Source organism: Eutrigla gurnardus (genome assembly GCF_963514095.1).
Source record: "Eutrigla gurnardus genome assembly, chromosome: 17".
Taxonomy (NCBI): domain Eukaryota; kingdom Metazoa; phylum Chordata; class Actinopteri; order Perciformes; family Triglidae; genus Eutrigla; species Eutrigla gurnardus.
In genome coordinates this window covers 13,074,657-13,096,196 of record NC_139928.1, presented here as the reverse complement: position 1 = coordinate 13,096,196, position 21,540 = coordinate 13,074,657, and the positions used below count along the sequence as shown (strand labels likewise).

The 21,540-nt window shown below is 41.1% G+C and overlaps 1 protein-coding gene across 3 annotated transcripts; it reads right to left on the bottom strand.

The window, feature by feature from the left end:
* Positions 1 to 2,821: 2,821 nt before the first annotated feature.
* Positions 2,822 to 20,697, bottom strand: tpd52 (tumor protein D52). Of its 3 annotated transcripts, none has more exons than XM_084031566.1 (7): positions 20,569 to 20,697; positions 9,297 to 9,430; positions 8,506 to 8,654; positions 7,924 to 8,025; positions 6,766 to 6,807; positions 4,248 to 4,296; positions 2,822 to 3,415 (listed from the first exon to the last, which is right to left on the bottom strand). In XM_084031566.1, the coding sequence occupies exons 1-7, from the start codon at positions 20,585 to 20,587 to the stop codon at positions 3,296 to 3,298; spliced, it is 615 nt and encodes a 204-aa protein (XP_083887692.1). In that variant the 5' UTR covers positions 20,588 to 20,697; the 3' UTR covers positions 2,822 to 3,295. The 3 variants fall into 3 exon arrangements, with proteins under 3 accessions (XP_083887692.1, XP_083887690.1, XP_083887691.1); XM_084031564.1 differs by lacking the exon at positions 20,569 to 20,697 and adding an exon at positions 12,983 to 13,585; XM_084031565.1 differs by lacking the exons at positions 6,766 to 6,807; positions 20,569 to 20,697 and adding an exon at positions 12,983 to 13,582.
* Between the last annotated feature and the right edge of the window lie 843 nt (positions 20,698 to 21,540).

The window sequence follows — 21,540 nt, the reverse complement described above, 5'->3', positions numbered from 1 at the left end:
GACCTGTAGGGTCAGGCTAACATGCTGGATGCTAACATGGAGACTTCTGTTGACTGAGGTCTTCTACCTTCAGTGAGGTGTGTGAGGACGCAAAGCTATTGTTATACTGGGACTAGAGAGGTGAGTGGAGTGTTCATACTGGGATCAGAGAGGCATGTGGAGTGTTCATACTGGGACCAGAGAGGCATGTGGAGTGTTCATACTGGGACGGAGATGGTGAAGGAGTGGAGAAGTTGAACCAGGAGAGTGGAGGACTACACTTTGCGGTGCTGGAGTCCAGACAGGTGAGCCCAACAACACGCCGCTGAACTCTCCAGACGATATCAAAAGCCACTTAGTTGCCTAGCAACGTGGCTTTTGATATCGTCTGGAGAGTTCAGCGGCGTGTCTTCTGTTGAGGCTAAAACTTTGGTTTGATTGTCTTTTCTGGTTAATCTTTCTCGGCTCCAGTGAGGAAGGCAGTTGTACATTTCTACTATTGATGATCAGTTGTTGTACGGACTGCAGTTTGTTCTACTTGAGTTGATTCAATGTAATTTAAATCTATTATGTGGTGTAAAGATGTTCTTAAATGCAGTAAACTAGTATTTTATATCACCACCCCTCCTTTTAAAAACGTAATACAGCAACGTTGACTCAGTACATTTTAACTGACCTACTTTTTTCATTCCCTCAAGCAAAAGTACTCAAAAGTACACACTTTTGTAAAAATGTTTTTAAAGTAATAGTACTTTTACTTATGTCAGTATACATTTCAGTGTTCATTATTTCCTCTTAGATTTCCTAAATGGATGATAGAGCGGTGGGATATGACTATATTTGGCTGTAACCTGCATCACATTTTAATTATAGTTGTTCAGCTTTAATCTGATGGGGAAACACTGAAATTAAGTTTAAAAAATACTATCACTATACACTGTATTTAATTGTCAACGATTAATTAACATTTACACTTTAGTGGAACTGCTCAGACTGACAGCTGTCTTGTGTGTCACAAAAGAAAAGGACATGCTGACGGTTCATTCTGAGTTGATGTGGTCTGGAATTAAGTTTTGCGTTTGGGCTGCCCCCTTGTGGTCAAATTAGGTTACTGCACGTGCGTGTTAGTTTTGTCCTCAAAAGACATTTCTAACCTTCTGTGGGTGGACTTAAATGCTTCTTCCCCCACATTAGAAACGCTTTTGTGTTAAAAAGGTCACGTCATTCAAACAAAGTGGTATGTTCCCACTTGAGGAACTCCCCTTGCAGTTAAATAAACTCCCGTTTTCACCACCACGTTGTTAAACAGACACTAGTTAACTCACAAGGTTACTTCAGAGGTATTTTTAATTAGAGCATTTCTTCACCCAATGGTTCCAATTAAAGAACAAACAAATCCGGTTTTATGTACGACACAAATAAAGCCTCATGTCCGAGATAAAAGGCTGTGATGAATTATCTCAGTGAACCAGGTCATGGCTGCAGTGAGTGATGTTACATGAGGACATGAGATACTGCACTGGTAAAAATCCATTACTGTACACTCGGAATAGCATGCACAGTTGTGTCACGGTTGGTGAAAACAGCAACAGCAGAAATCCCTCCCTCGGCCTGTATGTGGCGTTCTCCCGGGACGTTTGTCCACAGTTTGTGTGGCAAATGAAATGATTCAGAGAGCTCATTCACATTCATGTGCAGCCACTCGTCCACCAGAAGGGGAAGACTTGTACCAGCCTTTCAGAGCAGGACAAGTGTTGAGAAATATGATTTAAATCCTGGTGCCCTCCTTTTTTTTTTTGGCTCTGTTTGCACTTCAAGTTTAATTAAACCTTATCTCACTATAGTGAGAGTTACTGTTCACTAGTTTTTGATCTGTATGAAAGCACCATTTTCAGAAAGTACTGTAAACCCAGCAGTTATGAAAAGGGTCAGATTTGATCATGTTGTGCTCCTCTGAGCAGAAATGTAGGAGTAACCAGAGTCTGCAGCCCTGAGCTCTGTGAGGATGTATTAAGTGGAGCAGGGCTCTTAGCCAAATGCTAACGTCAGCATGCCACCATGCTGACTGTGACAATGTAGACATGCTGATGGTAAACAGGTATAATGTCTGCAATGTTCACCATCTAACTTAAGCACTCAACACCAAATACAGCTGAGGCCGATGGGAATGTTGTTCATTTTGCAGGTATTTAGTCACAAATGATGATTGTATTGGACCTGTTGATGGCGCTAGAGAGGGTGAGAGTGTTAGCACCTTGCCAATCCATCCAAAAAGTGTTTAAATCTGGACCACATTAGCTAAAAAAAACAAGAGATTGTAAGAAAATGAAGGTAAACCTACTCTTTTACACCGTTGTTATGTATCTGTACACGAACTAGCAGCCGGCTTGCCTTGCTTTCATCTGTGTTACAGAAAAGGGAGCGACTAGCTGTTTGTTACCTCCCAGGCAGAAACAATGGACAAGTTTAAATATTGACTGTGGCTCTGGAGAGACATTTATTCCACTCTCACCCCGGGTCAAGGCTGGACCTTGACTGTGTGTTTGCTCTGCCTCTGTTCTGCTGATCTTGGCTGTTTTCCTCTGACTGTCCAAGCGTGGAGATCATTTTCTGACAGGCTCTTTAACAATGGGGAGTTTTTATTTTGAAGTGTGTTTTCAAATACCAGCTTTGGAGTTGGTAACTGCAGTCCTTATAACACAAAAAGGCATACATTCATATTCTGAACACAGTGTTAGACTACTTAACGATTGCGTGGTCTCCTAAAAGGAATATAACTAAGAAAACAGAAACCAGGTTGGTCCCGGAACCAAAGTAAACTAAGAATGGCTCCAACATGGTCAATCAAGTTTGTAATAGTTCTATAGTTGTGTAATTTTTTAACTCAAACATAAATATGAAATGGAGTTAATTTGATGAAGACAAAATAAACAAGGAGCAGGTTTGGCATCTGGTTAGAGAAAAGCGGAGAAATAAGGAGTGCAGGAGGAAAATGAAGGGAGAAGAAGAAAGTGATACAGCAGGGAGGAGTTCCCCCACAGCGAGCCTAAACAGACTCAAGTATATAGTACAACTGACACAAGACCACATGCCTGCACCCATCCCATGCTTTCAGTTTCCACACCAGTCGACAATTAGGCGCACGTGTCAGACAAAAAGAGCAGACAATTAGATCACAAGCGGTGGTAAGTCACTTGTTTCCAATAAAGGGAGCCTGGCACACAAGAGTTTAGAGGGGGTGAGTGTTGACGGTCCAGAGGTTAGGGAGGGTCAGTGTTGAGGGGCGTGTGGGAGGTCAGGAGGGGTCGGGCGGGTCTCAGTTCATCGGTTCGTCCTGGGTTGGCGAGCCTTCAGGCGGACTGATCAAAGACTCGTCGGTGGGGCTGCTGTCATCCTCCTTGACAGGGGTGCCAGAAGTTGATGGAGTCATCTTGGTCTGTTGGGGGGGAGGAATAATTAACTTACTGACTCTCGTAACTCAAGTTAACAATGTAATTCATATGCACACTAAAAAAAAAACACATTTAAAATAAAAATCGGTTTGCAAAACTCAAGGTTCACTTGTAGCTCTTTCTGAAGATAAAATTTAAAATGCATCAATGTAACTGAGATTGTTTAATCAATAAAAATAAAACATCCTTCTATATCTTATGAATTAATCTTTTTTTAAATGAGAAGTATTGACCATATGGAGAAAGAAATAACACAAACTTAAATTGAAGTTAAATTTCAAGCAATAAAACGCAACATTGTTCAGTTCATTACACTAAATAATGCTGACGTAGTTTCACTTTAAGTGTTGATTATTAAGTGGTTTGAAGGGGAATTCCTGTTTACATTAACACTGAAAAGAGTTGATTGGCTATGAATAGAGAGATTTTGCCTACGGATTGAAAGGATAATGTTTACACTTGAGTTAGTCTAATGCACAAAGTAGCTGACCAGGTCGATAAGACTTCACTGAGCTGATAAAGGGTAACCATAGATACCCTAAAAATAGCAGTAGAATGGGCATTCCCATGGCAGCCATTTTTTTGTGTACTGCTGCAAAAGCAACTGTTACAGCGGTTCACTTACTTATAACGTAAACTAACAGCAAATGGCTAGCGGTGGAGTAGTAATGTTACGAAGTATAGAGCCGGAATGAGTAAAATTCATCTAAATGGTTTATCCACACACTCTATACATAGCCATGGGCTTTAAACACTGGCACTTAAACATTGAGAGATGAGAAAATGTGGCCACTAGGTCTGTTTTTAATAAATTACCTTCAAAGTCTCCACTTTCTCCTCCAATGACTTGAAAGTCTGTGCATTCCTGTGAAAGCAAAAGACACAAAACAACGAGATCACAGACGGACCTACAGTGTTTGAATTGATCTGACATCCACTTAAACAATCTACGAGTTTGGGAAAGTGGAGACAAGAAGTCGGACGAGGATATGACTGTGATCACATCTTTTAGGGGTCATGTCACCCGATATACACAACACAATACAGGATAAAGTGACCCCATTCTATTCTGTTCTCTTGAAAAGGTGCTTAAGAGGTGTTGATTTCCATGAAAGCAGAACCAAGAGAGTGCAGAATGACTGTAAAGTACAATTATTTACTTTAAAGTAAAGTTTTGAATTTTGCGCGGGAATGTTGCCACACCTATTTCTGGGCAAAGCAACAAGTACAAACACTTTCATTAGTGGGTCACATGATCAATCACCATTGTTTTAACTCGCTCTTTGATAGATAGTCACTTAGAAGACAATTAAATAGATGACAATGTTACAGACTGCCACTTTAAGCCATTAATCCGTTAATAATCCCCAAATGTATTGATAATGAAAAGAATTGCAGCTCTAGTTTCACACATCCAGACCTGCACCTCATCAAACTTATTAAGATCTGGAGAAATTCAAAGCAAAAATTGGTGTGATAATTCACTTCAAACCAGTACACTGGACAAACATTCTACTTTGCTGAATGTGGGCGTTTCCAAATGTACAGCTACCAGAAGCAGCATCAGTTATCTGGAGATGTTTGCACCACCTCCAACAGCTTGACAAAACAAGAGGCCAGATTATAAACCTGCCACTGATAGCTCGTAGCAGTGAGCGGTAGCTCCTCAAGCTTCACACCAGGGGTGCAAACTCATCAGGGATGAAAAAGGTGACAAGGACCCAAACCCCCTCGCGGAATATATATATATATATATATATATATATATATATATATATATATATATATATATATATATATATATACACACACAATATATATATATATACACACACATATATATATATATATATTGCATATGCTTCAATGTTATTCCTCTGCCTCACTGAAGGGGGCTGGCGAGAGCCTGGAAAATGGACTTCCCTTCCAGTGAAGGTATAAATAATGGGAGACCAATGCCAGGGCTAAAAGGTTTGCTTCAAACGACGGAACATAAAATAACTCGATCGACTCCTCACATTGAAAGACAAACTGCTTTGAAAATATTTGGAACCTCAAGAATAGATTTGACTCTGGACGAACGGAATAAATATTAGCAAGGGGAGGTAGGGGGCTTCTCACCCCTCATTCGCTAACATTACATCGATATCAGAGTAAGCCTTTGCTCCGTTGATTTTCCATTATTTATTTTAGTTTTTTTTTTTTAATGTGAAGGTATGGTAGGTACATTTAACGTTGTTTTCTCGCTTAGATTTTTCAAAGGTTCCTGAGAAATAGACACTGTACTATCCGATAACACCGTTATTGTAACCAGCAAAAATGGTTGTGATTTGCGATGCGTATGTCAGCGAACTGTCTGACATTAGCACGTTAGCCTACGTTAGAAAGCCTGATGGTACAAACACACCAACTCCGGCAGCAGACGTCAAGTCAACGGATCCCATTCATTGTCTATGTAGAGCAGGAGCTCCGCATGATGGATACGGCACGTCGAGTTGACTGCCCTGTCGCCGTACGTGAATTTGCATAAAGTTCGATGGATTGAACTTTATGCAAATGCCGTCCGTCCAACGCAATGCCGCCGGCTCCAGAAACTTCGTTCAAACTATCAAACTAGGCAGTGTTGATCAAATATGAATCCAGATTCTGTTACTGCACTACACATTTCCCGCCTCAAATGTTTTCAGAAACATGCTTTAGCGTGTAGTTTAACTGTAAAATGAGATCGTTTGTGGCCCGGCCGCCATGTTGGAAACGGCAGAGCAAAACTCAAGTCCCGCCCACTTCGCAGGACGTCTATCCAATTGATCCAACTTGAACACAGAACTGCCCACTCGCCGGTGCGTTCGACGGTCCGTTGCGTCGCTGCCGGAGTTGGTGTGTCTGTACCATGACGTTTTTGAAGCGTACCAACGTCACTCCTGTCTAGTACGGCATCAAGGCAGCTACAGACCCGAAGATGACATGATTACACTGGTTGGCCAAACGAACAAGCTTGGAATAAATATTTATGACAGCTTGCGTTCGCCGATTACTTGGACGCCCCCCCCCCCCCCCCCCCCGAAATATTTTTATTGCAGATCTCCATGAATCACACAAATGACCTTTTTCGGAACAAAAACGGCGAATTTCGCCGAAAGGTGACAAGTTTGCATCCCTGCACACACGGGAGCTCTTTTTATACTCCATTATACGAAAATACAGAACAGAAGCCAAAAAAGCTTCTCTTTTCTCCAGTGGTGCACAAACACAACGTGCAGCCTTTTTCCTCTTTCATATTTCATTCAACACGTGTAGGTCAGAGGGCGCCGCTGCGCGTCAGACTTCCCCTTACCTCAAGGCAGGCATGCTAGCGGAGTGCTGTAACGAGCGTGTGCTATCCAGCAGCATTATGGAGAAGAAAGGAGGCGTTAGTGGGCATCTTAGCATAGCACAGCCACTCTCACACAGACGGAACAAAGAGAGAAGGACGTGCAAACAACGTACAATACAAACACTCATTTATTCTAATATATGTTCAATCAGTGAGTATTCTAAGTGCATAACCCTTATAAATCCTGCTTTATCCCATTAAGATTGATTGTGTATTAACATAGCGGGGGGGTGTTAATCCTGTGTATTATGGGGGGATATCTTGTCATCACACACACACGCACACACACACACACACACACCCTTTGACCCCTGCCCAGTCTTTACTACCCCACCCCCAAACCAGCTCTATGTGGAGGCTCATCTGTGAGGCTGCACTTCTCAGCACGCTGGTGCTTTGAGGGGCCTAGTAATCTTGTTTGCAGCTCAGTAATCCAGAGAGAAGAAGAATGACAGGGGAGACAACAGATTAGGATCTCAACCGGAGGGGGTCATCTGGAGCTATATCTAAAACGGGACAATCTGTTGCTGGTTTTAAGCCCTCGTTTGAACAGGAAATATGAACAATAATGTACTGGGGAATATTAGAGTAGACACTCTGAAAGCAGAACGTGAGGACAGAAAATCAATCCATTAGATCTATGACTACCTTAATATGGCCTTTTTATGAATAAGGAGAAGATAATAGAGAAAACTGACAGTTGTGAACTGTAATGCGATTGTTTTTTTGGCCGTCGCCATCTTGGCTTTTAGCAACCAGAAGAAGGTGGAATAATTTTTAGGTTATCAAATTGTTATGGTTGGCTTTCATAAACTGAGAACACATTGTGAAAGGGTTAAAGTTGGAAGACAAAAACACGGACAACTCCCCGACCAGACGACACCCTGGTAACGACATGTCAATCAAAGGCCAGCCACGCCCTAAAGCATACACTGCTTTATCTACTCCTCTCTATATGGGACCATAATTCCCTGCATGAACATCCTGCTGTACTTTCAGATCCCTGGGCAATTTCTAGGAAACAAATCATCAGGTAGCTCAGTGGAACAAAGGATACTGTGGCTTGTCAAAGATTCGCTGCTTCACAAAATATCATTCCCTTTTTTTAAAGTCACTCACCTGACATCCTCAAGCTTCCGGGTGATAGCCGAGCCCACGTTGGAGAACGCTGCTGTGGCCTTCAGACCCGCCTGAGACAGTGTTTCAGTTGTCCTCCTATAGCTGAAAGAGAGGAGGGCAGACAGAAAGAGGGCGATGGGGAGCAAAAAAAAAAAAGGTATGAAAATAGAGAGAGATCAAAGACTTAATAGAGGCATCAAGGTCAGAACTAAACCTCACTGTCTTTCATTTAAAAAAAGCCTGAAAGCATCACATTGCTGCTCGTTTCCTGCAATATAAAAACCTATCAAGCTGTTTTACATATGCTACAGGCAGCTTGTCTTCCTATGATCTTTTCCCTCATTGTTCAGTGAAGAAAGGCTCTCAACAAGGCATTCAGTACAGAAATAAAAGAAACATAATCAAACAAGCAGCAGATGCAGTTCTTGGAAAAATTCTGGATACTAAAGCTGTTGGTTTTGAGGTCACAGGAAGGATAACCCAACATGTGTATTGCCTATAAACAAGAGCCACAACTAAAAGAAAACTATTTAACAAGAGCTCTAGTGCACTCTCAGCATGCTGTGGTAGGAGAGCACTCACGCGGTGGAGGTGGTGACATCCTGCCAGGTTTTGGTGAAGTTCTGTTTCAGCTCATTGAGAGGTGTGATGCCCAGCTTCCTTTTAATGTCGGCCAACTGCTTCTCCTTGGCTGCCAGCACCTGGGACAGAGTCTGGATCTCATCCTCAACCTACACACACACACAAACAAACACACACACACACACACACACACACACACACACTTTGTGAGGTTTAAATGTATACTTTATATTCAAATAGAGCTGCAACAATTAGTCAATTAATTAAATTAGTCTGTCGACATAAAATGAATCTGCGTCTATTTGGATACTCATTAGGGTGTTTTTTTTAAAACAAAAATGCAAAACATTCTCTGAAAGTTTTTACTTTTTAGAAATGGCCATCTAATATATCTTTTTTTCCTTAGTTGATGAAGACCGACATCAAAGATTCTCCATTTTGTGTCTCCCACTAATACGATCATGGGCTGCTGGAGATATTGGCTGTCATGGAAATTACAAATCCTACATCGGAAGCAAGGTGAGTTGTTGGATCAGCTACAGAGGCAACGATGCAACTGGAGTGGGCATCTTGTTGCTATGGAAGGTTGCTACACAGCCTAGCTCCGTTTGAAGTGAAAAGATGCTCAGAGCATTCATTATACATGGACAGGGTAACGCCAGACTCAAAAGCAGCAACAACAGTTGCAACACATTGTAGCCTGCTTTTAAAACTTAAAACCCTTCTCCATTATTAGTGTCTTGACTCCCTGAACCACAACCTGTTTAATCCCTGATCCCTCCTGTCCTGACCTTGACCAGCTCCTCCTGGAGCTCCTGCTGCTCCTCCTCTGTCATGGCGGGTGGAGGGGGAGGGGGAGGGGGACCAACAGACGTCACTGCATCTTCTCCCACCTCTGGGACTGAGTCCGAATGCTGCTGGGAACCTGTGAAGTCACATTTTTTTAAAAATGGTTAGATCCATCCGTACCTCTTACTTGGCAAGTCATGTGTTCACTTTATGTAGAAAATGTGTAGTCTCATCTTTAAAAAAAAAAAAAAAAAAGACATGTTGGGCCTGTGTTTGCTGTGAACAGGTGGTATGGGAGCGGAGGCTGATGTTGGTTGTCAAACTCTGCTCTGCCGTCATGCTGTGGCATGGGGGAGTAGGACTAGGAAATTGAGGATTTTAAAGATGCTGTTTGATGATAGGCGTAGCCGAGAGGGGAAAAAGCTTTCATTCCTACTTTACAGTTGCACAAAAAACCTCATCTCAGGTGTATTTTCACTCCACACACATGCAGTATACGGTGAACACACTTGTCTTTGATGCTGCCTTCTCTGACAGAGCTGTGGCCAGTAGGTGCAGCAGTGCATCAATAATACAAACAACTTTCTAGATGGAGACATCCTGGGCTCAGACAGCGTAAGAGAACAGAGCCAAGGAGTTGTTAGGATCTGTCAGTCAAAAGGACAAGAGTGGTGAGGATGTGCTGGTCCAGAACTGAGCTGGAATAGGGAGATACAAGTAGTTTTTCTTATTATATGGTTTTTGCTTGTATTTCAGGGTTTTAGAGTAAAAGTTACAAACAAAGACAAAAATAGGATGGTGTAAAAAAAAAATAAAAAAAGTAAAGTAGAAAGAAGGCAATAAGATTTGTGTTGGCCTTGTTGACTTCCTTTTGTTAATAAAGTAGGGAGCTAAATAACATTAAATGGAGACAAGCATATTTTTGTCTGGTTGTTGTCATTGATTATCATCTTATTCAGAAAACACAATGGTTTGGAAAAGACTGACAAAGATCCACTTTGTTGCAGAGTTAGATGAGAGGATTTATACCACTCTCATTTGTCTGTAAAATGACATATTTTATAACATATAAGCTTAGGTTCTTGTCATTTTGGCTGCCCTTTTCTCTTTCATGTCACACCACAAATCTCCCAATCTCAATATATGACATGCAGAGCATTACTATAGCAGCAAACGTGTATTTGCTATGTAAAGATAGAGTGGAGTAATGTTTCCCTTTAGCAGATAAGTCCCTCCCCCTCTAGGTGTGTTCTCGTCCAAACTTCTCCTTGCTTTGTGGACATAGCTGAGTCACGTGCTTTTAGTGTATATATGTTCATGCATGTGAGCGTGCTCAACTGGCTAGCTCATGGCACGCTCTGCACTGCTCTCATACAGCCGTTACAGCCTATTACACCATCCAGACCAAGAGGGTCTTCGTGGAAGCATAACACCGTTAGCTCGGTCAGCATGTTTGCCGTAGTGCTGTTACCATTAGCTTCAAGCTGCCAGCCCAGATGTCGCCATATTGACAGCAGTTAAGAGGCAATCAAAATGCTCCCGATCTCGTATTATTTTAAATGAGAGAGAATTTTGGCCAAAATCACAAGAAGAAATATATAATCCCACAAAGAATATTGTGGAAGGGAGATCTGCTCATGAAGGAACACCATCACTCTGCCTTCCTATAACAAAGTGTTAACATAAACTCAGGACTGGGGATAATACCATGGGAATAAGAAGCGCTGAGCGGATACGCCTCAAGTGAGAATATCTGTCAAAACATGCAGGAGATCCCTAAAAATCAGTAAATCATTTCACAAAGGAAATGGAGGCAGTCATTACAGTAATTGAGTAGAAAGTCTTTACAGAAACCACCCCCACTGTTCCTCTCAAGCGTTACACTTCATCTGCCCTCGAGCTCTTTTCCCCCCTCGTATATTTCTCGCGTCTTACATTTGCCCTCTCTTCCCATTAGTGATGATACAGCAGTGCCATTTCCTCTTAACACACACACACACATGCACACATGCCTGCTTACAGTGACAGAATTGTGTAAGGAGAGTTCCCCCTCCTTATTTAATGGCACTTTTATTGTGATAACCTGCATTATTGTCCAGCTCCTCCACGGGGTGAGAAGGACAGATTTAGTAGGCCGACACCTCCCCCAAGTTATCTGCTATGTCCAATTTTGTAAAAGCTTTCTGCTGGCAGCGTTGTGAGATCTGAATGTGTGAGTGTGGACGTAGCTGAATGTATGCCTTGGAGGTGTGTTTCAAATTAGTTGGTGCCGAGAAAAAGAGATTAAAAAAAATTAAAAAAAAGAGAGAAGTTTGTATGAGTTGACATACAAACTGCCCCACCCCTCTGCTTTAGCTCATTTCCTCTTGGGCAAGTATGCCCAGCCTAATGGCCACCTAACTCTCTGTAGCCGTCCAATCCATAACGACTCGTTTAGTCAATTAAACAATTATACAATTACAAACAATGAGCAATTACAAAAGCAAAGCTATAAAGTTGAAGCATGCCTTAAAAACAGACCTGCCAAACTGCCAGCACATAATTACCTCTTCTTTTTTATGATAACGAGTCACAAGCCAAGCTCTGCAATTGTCCTCTGAACTAATGAAGCATAATCATCATTATAGTTGATACCTTATTTTATTTGTGACTAAGCCACTCTTGGATATCTTTCTTTAGTCTTGAAGCTGTATTTGTATTATACTTGATTTGAAAATAAAATCTAGCAGGTAAAATAAAATATGATGGACTGAAATGGTTAAATTAGTCAAGATTCAAAGAAGTTGGCAGAACACAAAGTCACACTAGATTTGTTATGGAGATGACTCTCCAAACCAAACTCAGCTGATGATATTAAATTATCCCTGTTTTGCTGGACTAAGTTGCATTAACATTTAAGATTATTAAAACTAATTGTGTTGGTTAAACAGTGGAACAAGGTCTCCCTTACACAGAAACTCCACCATGGTGCATTAGCTGCCACAAGTCCTGTACAATATAATCTTGACATATTGTACATAATGCCAGTATTACACCACTGCGGTCTCTAAATCCATGTCTACAAAATTATGGGACAGTACAACATCAATTTGTATGGGCAATTTTCAAAACATGGATCCCAAAAGGAACAGCATCTTCCTGGCATGACATAACCTATTAAAATGTCAGAACGCTCACACAGCAAGCTCCAGACCAGCGCGTGTTTCAGTCAAATCTAACACAATCCATCACATCTCCAACTGTTTTTGACATCTTGTTATCTATCATCATTAAGAAACTTAAGTAATCTGAGCCACCTATGTTTTGAAAATGCTTTAAAAAAAACACACACACACACACACACAAACTGATGAAAGCAATGTAGGTGAGTTGTGAACTGAAACAACCAGAACCATAGCAAAAATAAATTAATTCTCATTAAGGAGCATAATTTTTTTTTAATGTCTACGTTAAAAAATGGTAGACTAGAACTAAATGGAGGTAAAATGAAAATTGGCAATAGATGACACACACACCCACACAGCTTTGTGTTCCCCCAAATTCTTCCTGTCCAATGAACCCAACCCATGTTTTGTCCAGCATACACACACACACACACACACACACGCACATGCACACGCACACACACAAACAAACACACAGTCCTCACATCCTCCGCCCAGCCTCTCCCTTTCCTCCTTGCGATTACCTCTGGTTCTGACAGCTGGCGAGCTGGGCGGCGTGTCGCTGTAGGCTGGGGAGAGGTAGAGGTAGCTGGCATTGACACCTTGTTCAAAGTCGAACGGAGAGTGGTATTCCTCCAGGGGCTCCATGTTCACCGCTTGTAGTGTGTTTGTGGGTCAGACTGATTACAACCACCACCTAAGCAAAGCCAGCCAGTGCTGATTGTCTGCATGTGATCCGGGCGCGTGCTGACTCTGTGTCTCCTTGTTTACAGCGTCCTGGGCTCTTGTGGTGTGAGGGACACAATATCCAAGTGTGTGTAGACGGGTTGCTTGGGTTTTAGGTGGTCAGAGTACAGTGAAGCCGGATTTCCATCTTCTGTTTCAGCAGCAGGTCAAGGTGTTGTGAACTCTCCGCTCCCTTCTTGCTGTTAATGAGTTACCTGTCCCTTAAGCAGCGGTTACTCACACACTCTCCACACACTCAAACACGCCCTCCCTCTTCCTCTCCACCATAATCCCAAAGGTCAATTCTCAATCCATCTTTTAAACATCCATTTGCGCAATCAGTGGCATTTTCAGTTGCTAGCCACCGTTAGCAGTGCTGGTGCGGCAGTGATATTGCGTGACACTCCTGTTTCAATACTCTCAGGTCTCTCTGTCAATACCCTCCCTCCCTCCCCTCGCATTCTGTCATCAAGCATGTCATCCAAGGAGGAAATAAAAGAGGTCCCATTTGTGTTGGGCTGGTCACATGATGTGTGTGTGTGTGGGAGGCAGGGGGCATTAGATGAAAAGCATAATCTGCAGTGTCCCAGATTACAGCGAAGCGCTAATCCAGGGTGGCCAGTCCAGCTTGGAGCAGCAGTAATGCTAGTCAGCAAGAATGGAGGGGAGAGGATGCCAGAGGCTACACTTAGTATGTATGGGTAGTTGAGGAAACGTGCTCTTTGCGTGGTAAAGAGTACATGACGTGCCTCTGTGGGTGTTCATACTAGGGTTGGAACGGATGATTATTTTCATTATCATTTCATTATTCTGATTAATTTCTTGATGAATCAATTAGTAGATAAAACCTCATAAATACAGTAGTAGTCTTTATGTCATGTCACACTAAAGCTTTTCAAAGGTGAGATATGTGGAATTTAAGCTGCACAAAGAGAGGAAATATGCAAGAATAGTTCAATTAATTCAAAGACATTCAAGGAGTGTCAATAGACAGCAAGCGCATGCAAGTACCTGCTGATACTCTCAGTGCTGTAATAAAGTGGAAAAGAAGCCTGGTGACATTCCAGTGCTGATTTTATTGCATGTTACTATGGATTTACTGTAGCTCTGTATACAGCATGAGGTTTGGAGGAGAACTCATTCTGAGCATATAAGTAAGTGAGAGTACAATAGAGCTGTATGGTATCTAGATTATTGTAAGGTCCTAGTAGGAAGCATACTGGAATTTAAATGAAAATTTCTGTGATACCTTAGAAAAGAGCCCACGGATACCAGAATCAAAATAGAAGTTTGCTCTGGTTGCAAAACATTTTGAAAACTTTGAAAACTAACTCAGAATCACCTTTTTTTTTTTTTCCTGTACAGTGACTTCCCATCCTCCACTCCCACATGGTTCAGAACCAGACATGCATGTGTGATCTTCCCCAGGAAATACTTCACATTAAGAGACAAAGCTATCTTGTAAGTATTGAAGCACTGGTGGACAAATTCCACTGTCAAAGTGACTGTGTTTACAGGTTTTGACCATATTAGGCATATGATGTTTACATGAGCTACACAGATAAATATGGTTATTCATAAACACACTATTAATACTCGTAACCCGGTTACTGATTTCTGCAGGCACTGTAGTTTACAAATACCAACCAGAGATGAGAGGGAATTTTAAACACTGCCACTGAACAATTTAACTTCTCCCCGCCCACAGAGCTGACAATAACATCTCATCATCATTGTAATGTCTTTGGATTTTCACCAAAACAGGATACAGTTTTATTATGTGGGATACTCCAAAAACCTTGTCATTAACAGGTTATTAATGTCAATGTTTTTCATTTTAAACCTAAAGATGTGTACTTGGCAAGGTCAGCCCAGGTATCACACACAGTCACTCACAGCAAACTATCAAATATCAACATGCGCACATGCACTTATAGGCCCACATCAAGGACAGCACATCCTTCCCAGCATCTTTCCTCTCTTGCTTCTGGTCTTTCAACACAATTTTATCAGGAAGCTATCAAGTTATGCATCATTATTAGTTCTGGATATTGTTAAACTGTGCCATCAGGCAGGAATTGGTCCTACCTGTCGGTAGGTTTAAGGAAAACTGCTTTATGGTATTAGCGCCATTCCCTTAGAAGTAAGAAGAACCTTTCAAAATGCGATCCATGATAAGTAAAACTTATTTGTGAGCAACACTGGATTCATGTGCCAAAAAAACAAAATCACAGGCATGCTTCAATTGGATAAATTATCAAATATTATGAATACAAATTCCAGATAGGCCCAAAAACAACCCATGGCACCCTTCAAACCAGACCGTAACCAGCTCTGCCAAGTGGATAATGAAGCACTGCATGAGATCCATTACCTTGCTATTCATGGAATACCCTGTCACATGATTGGTCTAAACAAGAGTCATGAGACATGGGTGGCCAGTGATACAGTGAGAGTGGCCACCAAGCTCACATGACATGTGCATCATGCGAAAAAACCTCAGAGGGACAACGGATAAATGGACAGTAGATTCCAGTGGCACTGTGTCTGCACTAAGCTAATCAACTGCTTGCTGTAACGTCATGTTTCCCATAGAGACGAGAGCCAGTCATCTCATCTCAATCTGAAAGAAAGTGAATAAGTGTTCTTCAAAATGTTGCGCTATTCCTTTAAAACAAGGTGAACCTACTGAGTCAGGCTAATTCTTCCAACACAAGGTCTGACATCTAAAGACCAAGCAGCAACCACCATTGCTACAAAATTAAGCCAATGTGACAAAAACTGCAGCTCCTCAAGTGGCCTCTTGAGGCTGGCTCCAAAAGTGAGTCTTTTCCCATAGACCCTCATGTTAAATGCCCAACTTAACAGCAGAAATAAACAGCCTGGTACAAAAAATAACAAAAAAACACTTTTGGTCTATATAGCTAATATTCCCATTCATGAAAACTGAATGGGAGTGAGTTTTTATATAAATCACCCATTCAAATTAAATGAATGCATAATGCATAATTAAGGGTGTGGCCCCTTTTAAATCAGATTAGCTCCACTAACAATGCACTTCCTTGGCCATATTGGGATTAGTTGATAGTTTCTAGTCATTTTATAAGAATGAATAAAAAGAAAACATTATTCTCTGCCGTTATAACAGAAGGCTCTCTTTTGCGCCAGTAAACTGAGCGTAGTGCAGAAACTTTAAAGGTTGGGAATATTTGGCCCATTAAATAGAACATAGGGCACATTTTAATCATATACCAAATTGACTGGGGGATTTCCCTTTAATCTTTGAGATAAAATGTGCAAATCAGCAGGTTTTCCGCTTAGGCTTCAAGAGCTGAACATGGCTGGTGACAGAGATGTATTTTTAAAAACTTAGAGACAGTTTGGGGAAACAAACATTTGTTTCCACCTACACATAGGCGTATTTAGCCCGTTTTTAGGGGTACTTTAGCACCCCTAAAAAATATTGCATAGATGAATGCAATATAAAAATAACAGTCATGTTGATTTTTAAATGCAAGTCCATATTTGACAAGCTTAAACAAGGTCCAAAAATCATAGACATTATATGGTTTACTTTAAACTTAATATTTTAGGATGTTTTAATCGGACCTTAAAACTGGATGATAAATACATATTTTTCATTTACCTTTTTCTTTTTTATCAGTATAGTGACAAAATTCTCATATCAAGAATTTGAGTAAAGAGTGATTTTGTTCTCGCGAAACATGATACTAACAGAAAAAAATGTCAGCTGTACATGGTTGGAGGCATATAATCTGAATAGCGATGTACCGATACCAGAATCGTGTCCATGTTCTCATGTACTCGTACTTGTAAAACCACTCCGATACAACCGCACTTGATATCGCTAAGGTGACGTGGTGTTGACCTCTCATCAATTGAGCCTAATAAGCCGCCCAGCTGTGACAATAACTTGATGCATAAACACGTTAAATCCATAATTTTTCGGCAGGAGTATTTGAGCTAAACACTCCCTGGTAAGGCTGCACCACATCAATTCATTTAGCTGTGAAGTCGTCAGCTGTGTGTCTGCCTGCTATAATCTGTCAGGGTTTCGGCCAATGTGTTAGTGAGTGTCCTGTCGAGACAGAGAGCCTGTCTGTGACAATGAGTATGAAGTCAACAGTAACATTACATCTCTACTGCAAACTCTGCTCTGTTGGTAATCAGGAAAACACAAAGTTGAATGTTAAAATGTCAGCAACAGCATGTAGTTTTAATTTGTTACAGACAGAAAGTGAGGATTATCTGATGGGGAAAAAAAACGTTTTGAAAGTTATTGTCAGAACTGATGGTATTATTAAGTACTCATATGGGTAGTGGGTACTCAGTATTAGTAAATACTGAAATGTGAGTACTTGTACTTTGTTCAAAAAAACTGGTATCAGTGCAGACTTCCTCTAACTAGTCACACAACTGAAAGCATCCAGTTGTGCCTCACTGAAATCTAATAAGGCAAAAATGTTGGCCACTGCTCATGATCAATCTCATTAGACAACTGAGTTTGAAAAACAACATAGCAATGTAAGCCTGACTGTCTCACTTTTGAACATCTGATTTGAGCCAGGACCCTAAGAATCCATCAAGGAAGCAGAAAATACCAAAAAAACAGACTACACCCAAAAGCTACAGCTCATGCATGACTGTCAAGCTACAAAAACCTACAGTTTGTGATATGTAGAAACCTGGACTCAGATATTCAAGAGCATTTTGAAGAGAATAAAAACATTAGGGGAATTGCAAAAACACTGGAATAAATTCCTTTTTATGTAATCGGGCTCGATCTGAAGTTACCACTGGGAATTCCATTCAATGGCAGGGGAAAGCACATGCAAAGAACACCACTGACCTGACTGTTCCTTTGAGTAGTACAATACACTCACTGAGCTCGCTCCTTCTAAAACCTGCTAAACTAGCTCCATCTCATCTGATTTTTTGTAATGTTTCACCTGAAATACCGACAGATTGTAGAGGAACACTTACACACTGAGTGGAATAAACAGATTTAATCAAAAAACAGATTAAAAAGAGGATATCTAGGGGTGGGGGGGAAATAGATTCTTAGATGCATTGCATCTGAATCGATTCACAACTTTCAAAAATCAATTTTCTAAATGTTAATCGATAAAGTTCTCTTTACGGAACGCAAAAAGCGGAACTTGGAAATGCAGCGCCCGGACAGGCTGTGGCTCTGCACGAAACAGCGACACAGCTGAGAGCGAAATCCGACCGGACTGCTGCATTTACACCGATAATGTTTCATGATTCGTGGCAGAGATAAACACTTCTGCTTTGGACATGTTGTGGAAGTCCCAGATTCACCGGGAAACTAAACCAGAATCAACTAAACCTAGAATCAAATCGTTGACCTCTGAATCGGAATCGAATCATGAGGTGCCAAGAGATTCCCACCCCTAATATTTGTAATGATATGCTACGAAGTGCCTCTATAGTCGATCGATTAATAGATACATTTACTGTCCTGGTACAATTAAGGAACATCAATTACAAAAACATAGCCACAAGGTACACACTACAGTCACAACAACACGAGTCCATTGAGAGTTATTGCTACAGTTTGTTCAGGGCAACAAGCTCTTACTGTAGTGTACTTTTTTTAAGATCAGAGATCTGGATCTGTGGCTGGATGGGAGCTGATGAAGCATGAGTTCGGGGGGGAGCTGGGGTCATGTGTTATCGTGAGTGCTTTGCTTGTGATGGCACTGTCAATGAGTGCTGTGAGGTTAGGAGTAGGAAGACCAATAAAATACTGAGCAGGGTAAACTCCAACAAGTGAGAGTGAAAATGAAAAACATGCAGGTACAGATGGTGCCGGGATACAGCTACTGTAGAGACCTGCGTAAAGGCCTGACCAAAAAATGAACTTCACGGTTTGTTGCCATGAGCACGTGACTACAAAAAAAAGAGAACTAACTAATCAATACGATGATATTTAAAGGAACAAGGAAGGATGATAATGTACTTCTGCTACAAAAGGCCATTCTGGCCAAACCACACACAGGGCAATTTAGATACATGCTGCCTAAAGTGCTGGTGTTGTTCACACATGGCAGAAAATAATGTAATGCAAGGGAAAACCTTGGAGGACTGTGAAGCACAGGAAACCTACACTACCAAAGAGGAACCATGGTCATAAGACAAGTAGCCCAACCATAGTGACTAAGACAATTGGCTTAAAAATACATCAGGAAGACATAGAGACGGACACGATTGTCTGACTAAGAAGCACACATAATAAACAGGTAACAAGTTATATCTGTCAGTATTGTAAAAAATGCTGTGCCTTCCCTGCGGGCAAAAAACCCCACAAAATAAAACATGCAGACATCAGGAAATTACATTTCTGCATGGGGTTGAAGAATGTTTCCCTAAAGGGAAATTAGGTCAGGGCCTTGCCTTGTTTACCTTGCATCTCCTCGAGGTGAACAAATAAACCTCGACCACTTGTTTCTTTTCACAGCAACTACAAGGTCAGGTTATGCATAAATAAATAAAAAAATACAAATTTTCTTGTACTGCAGCAAAATTCATGCACTTGCCTGAGAAGCAGCTATTGGCAAAAGGAAAGTCCAAAAGAAATGTGGAAGATAAGTGGTGTAGAGGTATGGGGAGGCGGATGGCTGGCCTAGCAGGACTGGAAATATGAAGTTTGGTGCAGGAGAGGAAAGGAAGCAGGAATTGTGGGTATGGTGCATTTACAGCATACCTGTGGTTAATGCACTCACCCCCACAGGCCTGCATGACCTCACTAAAAACAGCCTTCCAGCGCCGACTCACTAAATGTGCTACTTTCACACTAAACGTGTGCACTGTGCATTGTGTTTAAAAAAAATATACCAGGAATGTAGACAGAACGGACTACGACAGGTATAGTTGGGACATTATAAGCTGTCAAACGGGTGTAACTTGTTAAATTCTCTTGATTATTCACCAAAACTAAGAACAATCTCAAAACCAGCTCATCAAAGTGTTTCATATTAGCTATTCTGCGCTAAATGCGGGCTAGCTTTCGGCCCCATGGTTGTTGACTTCAATGGAAAATGACAACTTCCTCGTTTATATATTACTTAAGTAACGTTAGCTCATCGTCTGGTTACAGATGCTGTGTATTATTCTACTTCTGGGATATTTTTTCTTGCACTATATTGGTATACATTAAAGATATTTCCCTGTCACACAAACAGCCGTTTATTTCAGTTTGAAAAAGTAGCATATGTTCTCAATGGTCAAACTTCAGTCATCGCGCAGTGTTAGCTTAGTTTCCCAACTTTCGTGTGCGACAAAAAGTTGTTTGAAAACAACTCAGACACGGAGAGACATTTTGTTAAAGAAAATCTATTACCTTTCTCTGCATCCTCCATCGTACGGCTGACCGTTGTTTTCTGCTCGTTTTATGTCCAGAGTCTGCAGGTTGTTCTCTTGGCTGCTGTAGATCTTCCTGCTCTCTCTTTCATGTTGCCAGGCAGCTCGCGCCGTACGGGGTGGGGTTCCGCGTGACGTCATCACGCAGCAGTGTAAACAGGAGAGCACGTGGATCGAGTTTACACCATCGGGGCAGAGCTGACAACGACACGTCATTATTTGGTTGTTTTGGTTCTTTATTTAACTGTACACCACAAACTGATTCATGCGTATCTGTCCAACCACGAATGGTAGTGAGATATTTCACACTTAATCCAAGTTCTACACATGTAATTGACCTACACACAAAAAGCGATAAAGATATATTTAGAAAAAAATAATACAGAAATGATTAGTGAGGTACAGTCTCTGTTAACACATCGTGTGTAAAGTATATCACATGCAAACCTTCTGCTTTGAATCCCAAGAACAGGGGAATTTGCGGTGTGCCACAGTTAAACGGTTTTAATCTGTTTAGTTTGTATACAGATGATACTGTATCAGCGGAAAGAATGTTTGGAATGCATATGCATATCATTTTTTAATATTTTTCTGTTGAGTTGATATCATTAGATACATGTTTGTTGAAGCCACATGTCTATGCTTGCTATCCAATACTGTTTCTATTTAGCATTTTTTGTTTTGGCAGTTGCTGATGACATCTCTGGAATGAAGCAAAACTAGTGTCTGTAGGTTTTGAAAAATGTCTCTCTTAATAGTAACACTGGAACTTGAAGGCAGTGTAACTGAACTATCGGGTTTTATTCCTGCGTATGAATAGTTACACCACCATTACAAAACAATTATCGGAGGAATATTGTCTTTACTGACCAGAAAGCATAACGGCAGCAATCAGATCACTGATACCTCTGAGGAATACTTATTTATTTCTTACCTGGGAGAATAGTTTTAC

Excerpts from the sequence above, each read along its gene's own strand:
- tpd52 (XM_084031564.1), bottom strand. The coding sequence starts at position 13,106 with ATGGAGCCCCTGGAGGAATACCACTCTCCGTTCGACTTTGAACAAGGT. Across the intron at positions 6,808-7,923 it reads CGGAAGCTTGAGGATGTCAG|CACACGCTCGTTACAGCACT; the intron begins GTGAGTGACTTT and ends GCTGCTGGATAG. Across the intron at positions 4,297-6,765 it reads GCTAGCATGCCTGCCTTGAG|GAATGCACAGACTTTCAAGT; the intron begins GTAAGGGGAAGT and ends TTGCTTTCACAG.